The 16,979-nt window shown below is 38.5% G+C and overlaps 1 protein-coding gene across 3 annotated transcripts in view; it reads left to right on the top strand.

Annotated features, from left to right (window-relative positions):
* CNTLN (centlein) overlaps nt 1-16,979 on the top strand; it is a 218,735-nt gene that overhangs the window by 56,843 nt on the left and 144,913 nt on the right. For all 3 annotated transcript variants that reach the window (XM_060762424.2, XM_067464370.1, XM_067464369.1), the window contains exons 6-8: nt 385-518; nt 10,094-10,256; nt 14,740-14,934. In XM_060762424.2, coding sequence (XP_060618407.2) covers nt 385-518; nt 10,094-10,256; nt 14,740-14,934 — 492 coding nt within the window. The remainder of the gene's footprint in view (nt 1-384; nt 519-10,093; nt 10,257-14,739; nt 14,935-16,979) is intronic.

Below are 16,979 nucleotides of genomic sequence, written 5' to 3'. Positions count from 1 at the left end.
TACTGCTGTGCTATTCTTGAGTCTTTCCCCCAAGACTCCTGAATGATGGCATTATATATTTGCAATTCCATTGGTGCTACAAACCCATATGCGAGAAACACAACTGCACAATTATCATATGCGCTGATACAGGACGCCGTACCTATGTTTGAGTTGTCCAAGCAGTATATGATAAATTCTTTAATTGTAATAGTTTTGTTTTACTATTTATATATTTTTAAAAATTAACCTCAATTTCAAATGAATTCATTTTATTGGGTTTAAAGTAAGAAGGTATTATTTTCTTATTTCTTTTAACTTAATACTAATGCTAGTCATTCTGCTGTTATAATTACAGGCCTTCATATTTCTTGTTTTTTTAATAGCATAGCTTATGTTTTTCAGAATTTAGAATCTGATTTAACTGAGGCGAGGGGACAAATGGAAGTCTTGAATGGTCGATGCAATGATCTGGCATCTCAGCTGGGTATTAAACAAACCGAATTAACAGAAAAAGATTTAGATGTGGCTAGAGCTAGGTATGTATGCTATATTTTTACAAGGAGCTTGTGAACATTCTCGTGATAATGAATATGGTCATGGGTCAAATAATTTTGAACTGGTAGAAAATCCATCCTAATGCCATTCACATCACAGAGACTGTTTAGGATTTCTGTTGTTCATATAGGCTATCGTAGTGCCTTTTGGCTTCTGTGAGACATTATTTTTAAAAACACACATCTTTAATTAGCATTGGGTCAGAGGGTTCTCAGTCTCCACTGAAAGTCACAAAGCATCAATATGATTAGTAACATAAGCAATTAATTTGAGAGGCTAAATGCCTGAAACTGACAAAAGTTTGAGGACTAACTTTCACTTTTTAATTAGAGTTAAGTCTGACAGGTCAGGAGGAGTTTGCTAAAGCTTTAAAATAGTGGTTCTTAACCTTTTCTTTACCGCAGACCCCCTTTAAATATCTTTTATTGTCACGGACCACCAAGACGTAACTCAAGATTTTAAACCCTACAGTGCATCAGATATTTATTCTAAGGTGCTCATCAAGAGTGTTCAAATTTCAAGAGAAACAAGAAATAAGTAAATGCTTTCGACCCTAAAGCAAATCTGGGGAAGTTACATTTCTGGACTTCAACTACCAGCATTCCTTGGCATTGTGCTACAGGATAATGAGAATGGTGGTGCTCTGGCATTTGATTTCTGTCTTCTGGAGCAGGATGATCCTGCCTTTGGCATTAAACTGGGCAGCAATGCTGGGGCTCCAGGTGGCACGGTCATCAGAATTGATGTTGAGAAACTTAATTCTATGAAGGATGGCTCCTCTCCTGCTGGTGTCACTCTCTGCTCACTTTCCCTGTCCCACTCAGCCTCTGCATCAGGACCATCCTTGGGAAACAGTTTGTCCTTGGCTCTGTTGGCAGTAATTCCTTCCATGCATCGCCAACCGCTGAATCCAATACTGGGATGACAGCATTGCTATGCAATGGCGGATACCATGCCCGTCTCCTGTCCATGAATGATGCTGCTAGTCACAAATTACAGTGACTGGAGGGAGAGATTTTTGCACATGTCCACAGACTACATCTTGAAAACCATTGCTTTGAAATATTGTGATTTCGGTTTTATCTGAGCTTTTTTCAAATCATGTTCAGGATTAAAACTGTATGTTTGAAATGTGAGGGAAATGTGAGGCAGTTAGGGAGGTTTGTGAAACACAGACATGACCAATGTGTGGTATTGCTAATCCTAATCTGGCTACTGTGTGTGTGTGTGCTTGTTGAGCTATGGAGACCTCATGACTTTCATAGGGTTTCTCTATGCAAGGAATACTCGGAATGGTTTTTTGACTTCCTTCCTCTGGAGCTTACATGGGTGTAGAAACCTGAGATCTTATACCATTCCAGCAGAAATGCCAAAACAATATGTAAATAGTGGTGGAAAATGAGGATGTAGTCCCTTGCCATGTTTTTCAAAAGTGTTTAGTCACAAAGTTGGATGAGAAACTGTTTTTGTTGCTGCGTAAATACTTCAGAGAAGGTGCTGTCATCTAGCCTGAGATCTGCAGAATTTTCTTCTTTGCTGACTACACCTGTATATTCACCTCTGAAAGAGATAGTGCAGTCATGAGGACAGTATTAAATAAAGGGGTATACGAGCCACCTTTTCTTAAGACACTTAAAGATTCCACCATTATAAGCCTCAAACATGGGCTGCTTGTAAAATGAAAACTTTGAAACTAAATATATGAGACTTGACATCTATGGTATGCTTGATGATTTCTATAATTATGTCAAAAAAACCCGTCTCAGTTACAACATGTTAAAAATATTGAAAATTGATGTATTAACCCATTTTACTTTCATGTTTAAAAGAACTTTAAAGAACACTTTAAAGAGAGAATTATTGTTTCGGTGGTGTTTTGAGTAGCAATGCAAATGTTTTTAGAGAAGTGATCAGTAATGTTGAGCAGCATCCCCTGCGTGCCTTGCTTGTAACTTACCTTCTATGCATCCATGCCCATCTTTTATTGTTCAGATCCAAATCTATATGATTAGGATGGAGTACTCAGATCAGCAAAACCATCTCACATTGTTCTCATCCTGTATTGTAAGATGAAGACCTTAGCAACTGGCAGGATGTGTTCAGGCACATAGAGTCACCTTCTAGCATCCTTCTCTCATTATACTGGTTCAATGCAAAGGTGTTCTGAGCACAGTGGATGGTGTGTGACCTTTAGATGCTGATGGACTGCAGCTTCCATCATCTTAGACAATTGCCTATGGTAGGCCTGATGGAAAATGTATCTATCACACTCTAAAGGGTCACATATTGCCTACAAGACTAAATCAAACAGATGCTTACATTATTCATTTGGATTTGAAACTCCTAACATAATAAAGAAGAGAAAAAATGTGCTTTAACGAAATATTAGTATTTAATTCTTAGTAAAGATAAAAAAGGTGGATGGTAGTGCATAGAAAAGAAATGATAATCAAGGGGATGTCATACTCTACTTGTGCAACATCTCTTTGTATCCAGTTTTATCCATTTCACAACATTCAAAACATTGAAAACGTGTATGTGAGTTAAGGTTTGTGAGCCTAGTTGTGTATCTTGATATGCTGTGCAAGAGTCACTTGTAGAAGCTGCAGCACTAGCCTGCAAATTCTCTTCAAGATAAATAATTAAGCAACCCAGTCATGCTCAAAATCAGTATATTCCCCAAATCAACACTGCCAAGGTGCTCTGTGTCTTGATGCTTCTCAAAAAAATCTGTGAAACAAATTATTTTCAGAAGTTGGTTTGACTTGTTTTGTTTTTGGCACTATTATCAATTAAAATGATGTTAGGAAATAAAGTGGTAAGTATCCTGTCCCAAATCATTAACAGAAGTAACATTCTTCTAATGTATCAGAGGAGGACCCACATATCTTCCACTGTCTAACCCAGTTATGAGGAATGTTGGCCTTCCAGATGTTTTGCACGTCAGCTCCCAGAAGTCCGAGGCCAGCATGGGCAATTGTATGGGCTCGTGGGATGTATGTTTTAAAATATCTAAAAGACTAAAGATTATACATCCCTCTTTTGGCCCAGTCTCCCAATTGTTGATGCGAGCAACAAAGAGGCATGAGTACAGTAACAGAAAGATTCCTCTACCAATATAGAAGAATTTGGAAGAAACTAGTTAAAATAATAGATTAATTCTCTTTCCACCTGATAGCAAAGATTATCATTAAATTACATTGGTAACTCATTGTGGAATAGTACCACTGCTTTTGCAGTATGATAGTACATTTAAACTACTTTTATAGTTATAAGAGAGTCACTAAAACTAGAGATTCATAGAGAGATTATATTAATCAAATCTGTGAATAGTTAATAAAGTTTGCATTTCTTAAACCCACAAATGGAGAGGTTCAACTGCACAGCGTTTCTATATTGTCTCTCAATCCACTAGAGCTCCTGAGGTGGTCAACAAAATGTTTTTTTCCTGAGTGACTTTCACCTTCATTGCATGGATGCCTTATGTGGTAGCACTCTACTTTCCTGGGGATTGTTGTTCCTGAGTAGAAACTTATCACACAATTTTGTCTGCCTGTGAAACATAGTTACATTTTTGAAACCTATGGGTTTTTTTTGTCTATAACCCGGAGTAGGGAGGCAGCACATATGGTAGATTGGAGATGTATAGTTTGGACATGACTATTGCTGACATAGGTCGGTATTTCACATACCTCCTGACAGTTGCTTAAATGCAAAATCTAAGATTCCTTATTATTAATTCTTTAGGATTACTGGAGTTAAGACATTAGCCTATTTTGATATCTTGATTCTTGTCCTCTGGGGCAAAAAAATAAATAAAAAGACATCTAACTGGAGTAATAGATTTGTTATAGGATTTCTGCTCTTGAAATTATGTGCAGTAGTAGGCTGTATTGGACAATAGGAATTTTTTACTTCAGTAGGGGAGGAATGCCATAACTTTATAATTATCCTGCTTGGCTTCTCTTATTACCCTTGTTTGCATGTACAACACTGGAATAAATACATCTCTTTAGTTTGGATTATATTTGCAAAATACTGTTTTCTTTGAGCCATCTCTGTTTAAGTACTTACAAAATTGATTGGTGCACCATACTAGATGAAATAGCAACTGTCCACTTACTGGCAAATCAGTCACCTATGTTCAGTCTCTTTGTTCAGCTTTGTCGTTTAGGCATTTACTCATAGGGCATTAACCTCACAATTTATAGATAATTGTGTATCTGAAGTTTGAAATTGTGAGCTTTGAGGTCTTTTTCTTTATAGCCTTTGCGAGGCTCCATTAAAGCTGCTAGACTTTGAAAGGTATCCTGTGATCAACTGCAGTATCCTGCTGCTTGGCTGCTCTACCTCTTCTTACAATGTAATGACTGCGCTTTCTATGAAAGTTTGCTCGGCAGGAGAAGGCTTTGACTTCAGCTGCAGTGGGAATGAACAGAGCGGCTGCCTGACCTAACGCTCCTTCTATATATACACACCATAGAAAATCCTGTCTCTACCCAAGTCCAGTGCCTAGCAAATTACCGAAATAGGGAGAAAGGCCAATCATTCTGTACTTAGTTTTTGATCTCGCTTACATTGATATTTGCATTAGGGAAGTATTTATTTCATGTAAGTATACATTGTTGTAATACCTGCGTTCAGATACTAGTCTGTGGAAGAGTGAGCTATATGAGCTTAAAGAGCTGTCTTATTTGTGATTTGTGAAATCATAATTTCACTGGGAGATCATTGAACTAGCTGCACAATTTTTAACTAGGAGCTGTTATGTGTTCAATTAGATCAAAGGACAGTAAAGATTCCAGTGGGTACCACAGTTTCAGGCAAAGAACAAACAAGTTAACAGCATAGAAAACTGGCATGAAATTGTTGGTTTGCACATATGTCCACCATACAGTGAATGAGACTATGAATATTATCCAAACTGGAGTGCACACAGTGAGAAATCTGCTGTTGTCACCAGGTTGACCACCATGGAACTTTACAGCTGAGATTTTTTTTAAAAATGGACCATTCACCATATAAAAAAGTCTTGTGGAATTTAAAAATCAATAAACTAATATGTACTATAATTTAGAGTGTTTGTTTGTTGTGCTGTAAAATCCCTAAAAGATGCTTTGTATTTCTAAACTTAATATGGGAGAGTTAGGTTAACATCCTGAACATCTTCATGAGCATTCCGAACTGATCCTTTTAGCCATGTTATGCAGTGTTTCCTCGCTTATCACAGGTGTTATGTTCCAGGGCCACCCGCAATAAGTGAAAATCTGCAAAGTAGGGATGATATTTTTTAATATTATTTTAATATTTATACATTATTTTAGTAGTTATACACTGTTTAAAGTATTTATAAACTTTAAATAAACCCTGTTTCTGTTTTACCGAGTACTCCTCCTCTTCTCTTCCTTCTCCTCTTCCTCCTCCTCCTCCGCCCCCCCCCCCCCCCATGGCTCTCCCACCCGCCTCCCTGTCAGTGCGGAGGCTGCAAAGGAAGGAAGGAAAGGAAGCAAGATCTCCTCGCCTTTGCCAGTGAAGAGAGAGAGAGAGAGTGAAGGAAAGGAAGGAAAGGCCCTTCAAGGCTGGAGGGAGGGAGGGAGGATTGAGAAGGGAAAGTGCCTTGGAGAGCAGTGGCAAAAAACCATGAAACAGTGAAAATACAGAAATATATTTAAAATTAATATTTATTGAAAAACCGCAAATTGGCGAATCTGCTAAAAGCGAAGTAGCGAGGGAACACTGTATAGCATTTTGAATCCCTTGTTGTGAGAAAGGTAGCTAAAAAAAACAAATATATACACTTGGCCTTTTCCCATAAAGATGCTCCTTACAGAACAAAGCCCTTGGGACCTTGTGGTCCATAGGTTCTCACTTCCTCACCCCCAATGAGTTGATACTACTTTGCTTATAGCAATGAGGAGGAACAATGTAAGCAGCACCAAGTGCATTGAAAATAGAATCATGGCAGCTTTCCAGCCTACTGCTCAGATCTTCAGTACTCCCAAGAAATAAGAGGAAGGACATGGAAAAAATCCTTGTTTATGCCAATCAGAACCACGATCTTGTTTACACCATTCTTTCCTAAACACTTACAGCTTTCCCCATACCCCCTTCCCCTACCTCTTCCCAGCAGCTTGGTTTGGTTGCTGTAGTGCAGGGGTCCCCAAACTACAGCCCGCGGGCCGTATGCGGCCCACCGAGGGCATTTCTCCGGCCCGCGAGGCCTGGCCTGGCCTGGCCACGGCCACCCGGCGCCGCTCCGCTCATTGCGGGAACTCTCTGCTCTGGCCGCTCTGCTCGTGTGGGAGGGAGAAGCCTTTTGTAGTTTACCTGCCTCCTTGGAGACCAGAGCGGCCAGAGCAGAGGGTTCCTGCAAAGGCCGGAGTGGCGCCGGGTGGGCGTCGGGTGGCCACGCCCACCCGGCGCCGCTGGCCATGCCCACCCGACACCGCTCCGGCCTTTGCAGGAACCCTCTGCTCCGGCCGCTCTGGTCTCCAAGGAGGCAGGTAAACTACAACTCCAAAACCAAAGGACACTGCCCACCAAACCCTTCCAGTATTTTCTGTTGGTCATGGGAGAACTGTGTGCCATGTTTGGTTCAATTCCACCATTGATGGGGTTCAGAATGCTCTTTGATTGTCGGTGAACTATAAATCCCAGCAACTACAACTCCCAAATGTTAAGATTCTATTTCCCCCCAAACTCCACCAGTGTTCACATTTGGGCATATTGAGTATTTGTGCCAAGTTTGATCCCGATCCATCATTGTTTGTGTCCACAATGATCTCTGAATGTAGGTGAACAACAACTCCAAAACCAAAGGACACTGCCCACCAAACCCTTCCACTATTTTTAGTTGGTCGTGGGAGAAATGTGTGCCAAGTTTGGTTCAATTCCATCGTTGGTGGGGTTCAGAATACTCTTTGATTGTAGGTGAACTATAAATCCCAGCAACTACAACTACCAAATGACAAAATCATTTTTTGTGTAAAGGACATACATTGGGTTGTTAGGTGTTTTGTGTCTAAAATTGGTGTCAATTCGTCCAGTGGTTTTTGAGTTCTGTTAATCCCACAAACGAACATTACATTTTTATTTATATAGAAGTGTGGGTCTTTGTTTTTTGATTTGGGGGGGGGGGGAGGGGTTGCACTGCAAATAATATATGTGCAGAGTGCATAGGAATTCATTCATGTTTTTTTTCAAATTATAATCTGGCCCCCCAACAGTTTGCGGGACTGCGACCCGGCCCTCTGTTCAAAATGTTTGGGGACCCCTGCTGTAGTGTATAACCTTTTATCAGAAGTTTTCTGTATCAATATCAGATATTTTTGCTTCTGCCACCTTGATAACTAGGATTTATTGGAAGCTGATTGGTAATGATAATATGCACGTGAACCACCATTTTGAGATATGTTCTTGATAACGTGCATTGAATTCTGAATCTCTTTACGTATTTATGTTTTAGAATGGAATGGAAAATTCATAAGGTTAAACTTTGAGACTTCTTCCCTTTCATCTGGGTTAAGAATTGGTCTTTCAAATATTCCTTGTAAATTTACAATTTTGTGATTTCAGTAATGTAGTAATTTGAGCATTGGAGTATCACTCCGGATACCAGGGTTTCCGATGCATCAACTAAATGCATATAACTAAATCTACATCAAGTTTCAAAGGTAGTATTTAAGAGCTCTCTTCCTTCCTCCTTAGTATTGCTTTTCTTAGTAATTCCATGGAGGGCACTTAGGATGCATGGGCAAACTCGTGATCTGAAGAGCTAACATGTCTCTGGTTATGAAATGTGATACACTAACAAAAGCTAACCAGATATTATCTGACTGCAAGATCCACTAGTGGATATACTGGCTACCATCATGTTGCCAGATCTTTCATTCTGAAGGCCAACACCACCTTGCATGCAGAAGTGATGCTATCTTTTTGCTGAAATCCATCTTGGCTACTGGATTAAGAGTGACATAAGATGGACGGGAAGGTTAAAGTTATTTAAAATGAATGAAAATGATTGTTTCTGTTTCTTCTTTTTCTTATCATTTTAGCCAACTACAGTAGAGTTTGGGGTGTCAAAATGCACCCTAGCTAAGTAGATTAAGGGCCACATTTTCCTCTGCCTTAAAATGTTTGGAATGCCTTTGTCGGGACTAATTATATCTTATTCTACTAGAAGATCAGCTACTTCAGCTGCTTTCCAGACCAGAGCCCCATGGGCAGGATTTTGTAGGGCTACTACCTTGAAACCAGCACCTTTTATTTTTTTAACGATTACAAGCAGGATAAAATAGCCTCGACTGTTAATCTTTAATCTTTTGACCAGACAGTTCTACAAGTGGTTGATTTGGAAGGCTGTGAGCCTCTTGTGCCTATTTTCCTAAGTAGGGATGTACTTTTTTACTGTTTAGAAATAACAATTGAGTTAGCTGAAATGTGTCCCATAGGAAATATGTCCTTGGCTACTGTAAGAACAGTAATAATTGATATATATACTATATATACTTGAATATAAGCTGTGTTTTACTGTTGATGATCAGTGTAATAATAATAATAATCATCATCATCATCATCTTTATTTATATTCCGCCCCTCTCCACAAGGATTCGAGGCGGCTCACAATAGAATCAAGTCACAATACATACCTAAGCAGAAACCAAAAAGACAAGACATCATATATAATCAATAATCATAAACGGCCCTGGCCCAATTTACCTGTCCAAACGCATCTCCGCCTATGAACCATCGTGGAGATTAAGATCCTCCGGGGAGGCCCTGCTTTCCATCCCGCCATTTTCACAGGTGCATTTGGTGGGGATGAGAGACAGGGCCTTCTGCCCCCTCTCTCCTGTCCTTCAGAAGGATGGTAAAAACTTGGCTGTGGAACCAAGCTTTCGGGACAGGGCAATAAAACAGCAATAGGAAAGATTACCAGGCCAATTAGATTTGATCCAGATGACCAAGATGGTTGTAAATTGTGTATTTTAATATTGAGTTAAATGTTTTTAATGTTTATGTATGCACACATGAATTCTTATCCCGGCATTGAATGTTTCCTGTATATATGCTGTGCTCCACCCTGAGTCCCCTTCGGGGTGAGAAGGGCAGAATATAAATGTTTTAAATAAATAAGCAAAAATAAAAATAAATCACAATATATATATAAACGAACTGCCAATTACCTTTATATATTTTATTAGGAAGCAAAAAAAGTATCCGTGTTATTAGTATATCTATTGCATATTCGGAAATGTTTAAAAATCTCACATACAGAAATGAGAACGCTTAGTGGTGCCATAAAGACACAGCAAAGATTTAATTTGTGTTATCAGTAATATTGTTTTCAAACACATTTAACTGAATGAAATGAAAAAAAAATGTTGGTTTCATTTATACTATTGTTTTAGTTACAGATATCCTTCAGAAAAGGAAAAGGAAAGGGAAACATGAAAATGAGATCTTTAATCAAAATATCTAATATGACTATTTAATCAAGTATTTCTACATATTTCTTTTTCTCAAGTTTCTTTTTTTTCTTGCTTGCTTTGCACAGGAAGGAGTTGCAGGAGTTGCAGAATCTCTACAAGCAAAACACTGAACATGCAGCACAGCAGGCAGAGCTGATCCAGCAGCTTCAGGCTCTCAATATGGACACACAAAAAGTACTGAGAACTCAGGAAGATGCTCACACAGCGGAAACAGTTTCATATCAAAAAGTATGCAGTCCCTTCCTTCCCCAAGTATATTTGATATCATATAAGTATGGTGCTTGGCAGGGATACATTTCTTGCAATATCTACTGACTACTTGGGGCAAGTCATTGTTGCACCTTGGTTAGTAGCTGGGTTTCTGACTGTGTATCTACTGACAACACTGCCAACGCAAACATTTCAATAGCAGGGTTGTTGTCGGTTTTTCTAGAACATGGCCATACAGCCCGAAAAACCTACAACAACCCAGTGATTTCGGCCATGAAAGCCTTCGACAATTTCAGTAGCACTTTCCACCCTTTATAGGTTTGCATTTTTCTTTCCAGAAAGTAAAATATAGTGCAGTAGTACTCCATTTATGCATGTTTAATTTATCTCTTTCCCTTGACCTATGGGCTGTGCCACTAGTGTAATTTTACTTGCTGAGGTTTGACAGACCATAGCATCAGTATTAGTGGTTTACATTTAGTGGTGTTTTTCTTAAATAATGAGATTGTTCTCTCATAAAACCTGATGTTCTGCTCTGCTACTGTGACTCTTTCTGCCGTAGTCATGTCCACATAACAGGTTTGTGGCACTGCTTAAGGAGGAGGTAGTGCTTTTTCAACATTGAAATAACGTAAGTCATTGTGGCTGTGTTTCGGAGCCAATATCCCTGTCTAGCCAGTTGTAATGGTCTTCTGCTCAGTGAAATGAGGATGAAACAAGGAGAGGCACTGACTTTGTGCGCAAATAGTTTTAACTTCAAAACAATATATTGGAGGAAATAAAAATTCCAGCTTTAGTGGAAGAGAGAGGGTTCTTGAGGATAATGGTCTACTAGAAAATAGTGTGTGCTTTCATTGAAGATGGTAATGCATCATTGGATCTCAGTCATTCTGTGGATACAAATTGCATTGAAATAAATAAGACTCAAATGTATTAGGCTTAGTACTATGCTCCTTAGTGCACAATGTTATGTGTTCTGAATGCTTTCTTTCCCATAGTACAGAATTGTTACGTTCCAGCATTCAAACTTTGTATATTATTTGGGAGCGTTACCTCAACCCAAGGAAATAGACTTCCTTTATGAACTGTTCAATCAGACTGATTAATAAATAGCTAGACAGTGAATGGAAGCGCTGTGCTTTGAAACAAAAAACTTCTAAACTGTAAATTTCTGAGTGCTCTGATAAGGCAGTCTAGAGACCAAGAAATTCTTCTTCTCTTATTATCCTTAGTATTGATTTAAACCTCACCACCTTGAGTCTTAGGTGTGGACAAGTCTATTGAGTCTCATTAAAACCAGCACGCTACAGGAGCACTTTGTATGTTTGGGACCAGTAAAATACTTGGAATACATTTTTAAAAAATAATTTCTTTTCTTTTTTTGAGAAGAGCTATAAATACAATATAAAATAGATGTCAGGAAGTTTTCATAATCTTTCTAACACAAAGTAAAGAGAATCAGTGCTGTCTAGACCCCTGGCATAAATAACTGTGAAACTCAAAGTCAACCACAGGGTTTTCCAGGTTGGAAGTATTGCAGCAAGTGTGATCTGCAAAGACATTTGAGATTTTTGACACCTTTCTCACTATACCTTTGTGTAGATAGTTCTTTAAAAGCATTGGAAAAAGTTATGTCTAGGAGATGAAGCATAACTGACTCATATGATGATTCAGTCACCGTACTTCTTGAATTTACATAGGGGTGGAATTTCATCATACACTTAAGGATTCAATATGTTATAATACAGTATTAAAATGTTTGCATATCATTATTATTCTATTATTAATAATTTTATTTATACCTCACCTTTATTTATTTATGACATTTATATCCCACCCTTCTCACCCCGAAGGGGACTCAGGGTGGCTTACATTGTTGGCATTATTCCATGCCTAAACAAAAACAATTAAAAGCAATTAAACAACAATTTAAAACACCATTAAACAACATATGTAAACTACTGTGCATAGATCCAAAGCCAGATAATCAAATAATAATTTTCATCAATCTAGCATCAATTCCAACTGTATCACACAGATAGTTATGCTGGGCCAAATGTTTGCTCCCAAAGCCAAGTTTTCACTTGTTTGTGAAATAACAGGAGGGAAGGAGCCAGTCGAATCCCTCTAGGGAGGGAGTTCCACAGCCGAGAAGCCATCACTGAGAAAGCCGTGTCTCTTATCCCCACCAGTCGTGCCTGCGAAGATGGTGGGACTGAGAGCAGGCGTCCTGGGGCAGTCTTAACCTCCATGAGGTTTCTTTCTCCCTGTCGAGACTCAAGGTAGCTAACAATCCACACTAGACAAGTTTTAAAAGTGCAAAACGAAAGTTAAAAAATAATTTAATAGTAACAGAATTAAAACACAATAAATACACTAAAATGGCTTTTAGAACTCATATCCCCCGGTCCTTCAGATCGAATGTTTCATTTATTTGTCCACATTTACCTGCCACTGAATAAAGAAATCCTGATTATAAAAGGCAAAGCTCATTTGTCAAAAAGCAAGGCTAGCACTTCTCCTTTTAAAAAAGTTTTACAGAGTATGTGTGTGTAGAGATAAAGTTGTAAAATCCTCAGTTCCTTAACTCGCAGAACTGGACTGATGCTGTCTAGCAGTAGATATGTCACATGTTTCTTCTAATCATATGTGAGCAAGCATGTATAGAACTATGCCAAAATTGTGTCAAAACAGTGTTATTTATTTATTTCAAATTTCTGTTCTATTCTCATGTGCAAGACAATCTACAGTGTCTTTAAAATACCATGCCGACTGTGTTGTAGTAGTCTTGAGTGCCTATGCAAAAAGCATTACTTCCCATATAGTGTGCTGGGATATAGTGCTTGGAATATGACACTGAGTAAATGGACTATTTGACCAGTAACAAAGATCACTGACCTTGCTATAGTGGACAATATAGCATGAAACATACTGACTGATAGGCTCAATGCTCTCTGAATTTGCCTGTGGAAAAGCTGACAAGTCAGGTGGAAGCTTCTTCTTTGGAGGCTTTTAAACCAAGGATGGATGGCCATCTATCAGGGGTGATTTGAATATGATTTTCCTGCTTCTTGGCAGAGGGTTGGATTGGATGGCCCATGAGGTCTCTTCCAGCTCTATGATTCTAAGTCCTTATCTAGCTCCTGCAGCCAGAAAACTAATGCAAGGGAGCCTTGGAATATAACAGTTTTTGCTTGTTAGTAGAGTGTAAAGTCTATTATCTGGTTTCCATTACTTTTGCGTGGCACAGGAAGGAACTTGCGTGGCACAGGAAGGCTATTTTTTAATAACCCAACATGAACAACATCAGGATCATTGTATGTGTAAAAGTATATTGGAAAGTTAAGGACAGTTGGTTATTTAACATAAATATGTTGGAAATATTCTTTAACAGCTGTTTAAGTTCATGCTTAATAAAAATTAGATTTTGAAAACTATATCTTTGAAAGATTTCTAATGACATTTTGGAAAGTGCCATCAAACTAATTCATGTCTCTAGGACCAAACTGATGGTGACAGGACATCCATTTTATGTTCTTAGATATTCCCCATTCATCTATAAAGCAGAGGAGGAGGTGGAGTCTAATTTCTCTATGCTAATGCTAATAACTATATTGATGGAGAGCCAACATGGTTTAGTGGTCTGAGTGCTAGACCATTACTTTGGAGACCAGGGTTCAAATCCCTGCTTTATGGTGGAAACCCATTCGGTGAGTTGTTGTAGGTTTTTTCGGGCTGTATGGCCATGGTCTAGAGGCATTCTTTCCTGACGTTTCGCCTGCACTTTGGCAAGCATCCTCAGAGGTAGTGACTCACTACCTCTGAGGATGCTTGCCAAAGTGCAGGCGAAACGTCAGGAGAGAATGCCTCTAGACCATGGCCATACAGCCCGAAAAAACCTACAACAACCCAGTGATTCCAGCCATGAAAGCCTTCGACAACCCATTCGGTGACTTTGGACAGGTCACATTTAGCCTCAAAGTGAGACAAAATAAGCCTCCTCTCAATAAATCTTGCTTAGAAAAACCATCTTAGGGTTGCTATAAGCCAGAAATGACTTGAATGCACATAGTAAAAACGTGTCAATAATGAAATACAATTTTTGCTATATCTTCTCTGTCTCTGTGAGCTCTCAGTATTGCTGTGTGCTTGCTCACAACACAGCTGAGATATTGGAATTAATCTGTGGTGAAGGTTTGTCAGATCATGCTAAAGTAAGGGACTGGGAGCAAGATTCATGTTTATCTTTTGTTGTTATAATGGGATTTCACCTTACTTTATGTGTGGGACAGGTATTTACTTTGATTTGCAACCTTTGTTGTATAGTTATAGTAAATCTATTCCAAATGGAATCTGGCAAAATAGGATTTTCAAGGGATGAGCTAATTTTCATCATTAGTTAAATTATTTTGCTGATATGTTTTATACTGTAATAGTTATGCCTGTATTTATTAATTGTACCTTTGTTCATAATGACATTAAAATATTTCTGTTTAAATAGCTTTACAATGAATTGACTGTAAGTTTTGAGAAACTCAAAGTAAGTGAGATTCAGTTCCAGCGAACTCAAATATCTCTCCAGAATAAGCTACTTGAAAAAGAACAATGTATAAGTCAGTTGGAGGAGCAACTTCAGCGGGCTCTCAGTTCTGTGTCTCCACTGCCTCCTGAAACCTTTCCAACACAGAAAAAAGAGGTAAGAGAATATTTAGATTGCCAAAGTAGTATGCCCAAGCTAACAAGTCAGTGGAAGGCTTTACATGCGCTCATAATATTGCATATCTGCCAATTTGAGTTTTCATCTTTTAGAAATGATATAACCTAGTAGTTCCGTTTGTAAATTGATTTCTTATTTTGAATGATTATGTGCTTCTTACTTTTCTTATGGCTGCTTTCTCTGCTGATGGGTGTAGCAACACCCAGAGATTATGACCAGCTCTTAAGAATATTTTAGGGGAAGCCACTGCTTAACCCAGAAGCAGTGGCTTCTGGGTTAAGCAGACCAACAGAGGAAGCACATTAGGTTCTTTGCAAAGTGATCAAAATGGTAAGACAAGGGCTGAAAGCAAAGAAAATGGAAACAATAATTTTCTTTGGAGGAAACAGTAGTATTGGAGGAGGAAAGGACTTTGATTCCTTTGACTGAATGAATCTTGCCCAATTTACTTCAGAGAAGTATGTTCCCCTACATAGAAGAACGTGCCTAGGAAAATGAGCATATTTGGTGCTGCAAAAACCAGATTGCTTTGTGACAAAGAGCAGCCCTACTTCTCCAAACTGGTGTATCAACCTGCCAGAACAATTTCACCTCGTAGCAAGATTTACTAAATCATCTAAGCCACCATCTGGACTCTTCTATTCTTATACTATCAAAGTGAAAATGAGAGGGGCAAAATACTTTGTTTCCTTCACCTAAATACATTTCCTGGAGCTGAAAAATCTTCTAAGACTTAACTTTTAGTTGGATCCCCCAGTGACGCAATGGGTTAAACCCTTGTGCCGGCAGGACTGCTGACCAAAAGGTCAGCAGTTCAGATCCGGGGAGCGGGGTGAGCTCCTCTCTGTCCGCTCTAGCTTCTCATGTGGGGACATGAGAGAAGCCTTCCACAGGATGGTAAAACATCCGGGCGTCCCCTGGTCAATTCTCTCACACCAGAAGCGACTTGGAATTTCTCAAGTCGCTCCTGACACACACAAAAAAACCTTTTAGTTTTCCATTTGTCCCTTCTTTCAATGTTGTAACCAACAAATAGCTTAATTAAAAGTCTGCTTTTGTCAATTCAAGTAGTGTTTGATATACCGGATAGAGGAAACACACAGAGGTTGGAATACATACTATTAACACGTGTAGAGAAATTCATATGCTATCATAATGACCAGGAAACATGATGCTTGCATCAAAGACTGTTTTCATAATAGTCCATGAATGCTTTTGAGCTTCTATTGTAACATACTTGTGTATGTGAAAGTATTGTCATTTCAATGATCCCATCTATTTATTTATTATATTTATTTATACCCTGCTTAATCACCCCACAAGGTTCTCTATATCCCCAACCAAAAATATGTTTAAATGTAGACCTAAATATTATGAGGTGTGAAGTGAATGGCAAATAAATTCAGGATTTTTTTTGGTATTCAAAATAAAGTGCTGTGGGGATCAAGAAAATTTAGTATGCTCATCTCGACAGCATTGCTGAGAAAAAGCATGCATGGATTCTTGGTGCTCAGAGAATGCTGGTAGTGTGACTAGAGAACTACAAAGTTGTGAATGTTTAATTGTAGTGAAGGAAGGTTGCAGAGTAAGCAAACCCTTGCAGAACGTAACTGTGCACAAGGATGTATCAAATTATAATTTTTAACGTTTGTAATATTTTGTAGATTGTTCAGCGGCCTTGACAGAACTGCACATGAAAGACAAACATAGATAAAATAAATATATACTTCAAATATATGGGATTCTATTTCTATTTATTTGTGGTAAGAGGACTGCAGAAGAGAGTGCTCAGGCCAAAATTACCATGCAAAGTATTGACTGAAAAACTGACTGAACAGGCTTTAAGAAATGGATAATTAGTCTATGACAATTATCTTGCTAAAAGTCTTTTGGTGTTTCTCTGTTATCTAGTAAAATGTTCTCGTCAGTTTGTAAAAACATATGGAATTTCTAACTTTAGAATCTTTTCATTGAACTTAAATGTTCATATACTTAGTAAACTAGCAAAACAAGTAAGAGTAACA

The sequence above is a fragment of the Anolis sagrei genome, chromosome 2 (genome assembly GCF_037176765.1).
Source record: "Anolis sagrei isolate rAnoSag1 chromosome 2, rAnoSag1.mat, whole genome shotgun sequence".
In the NCBI taxonomy this organism is placed as follows: Eukaryota; Metazoa; Chordata; class Lepidosauria; order Squamata; family Dactyloidae; genus Anolis; species Anolis sagrei.
The sequence above is the reverse complement of the archived record's forward strand: the minus strand, read 5'-3'. Positions and strand labels throughout refer to the sequence as shown.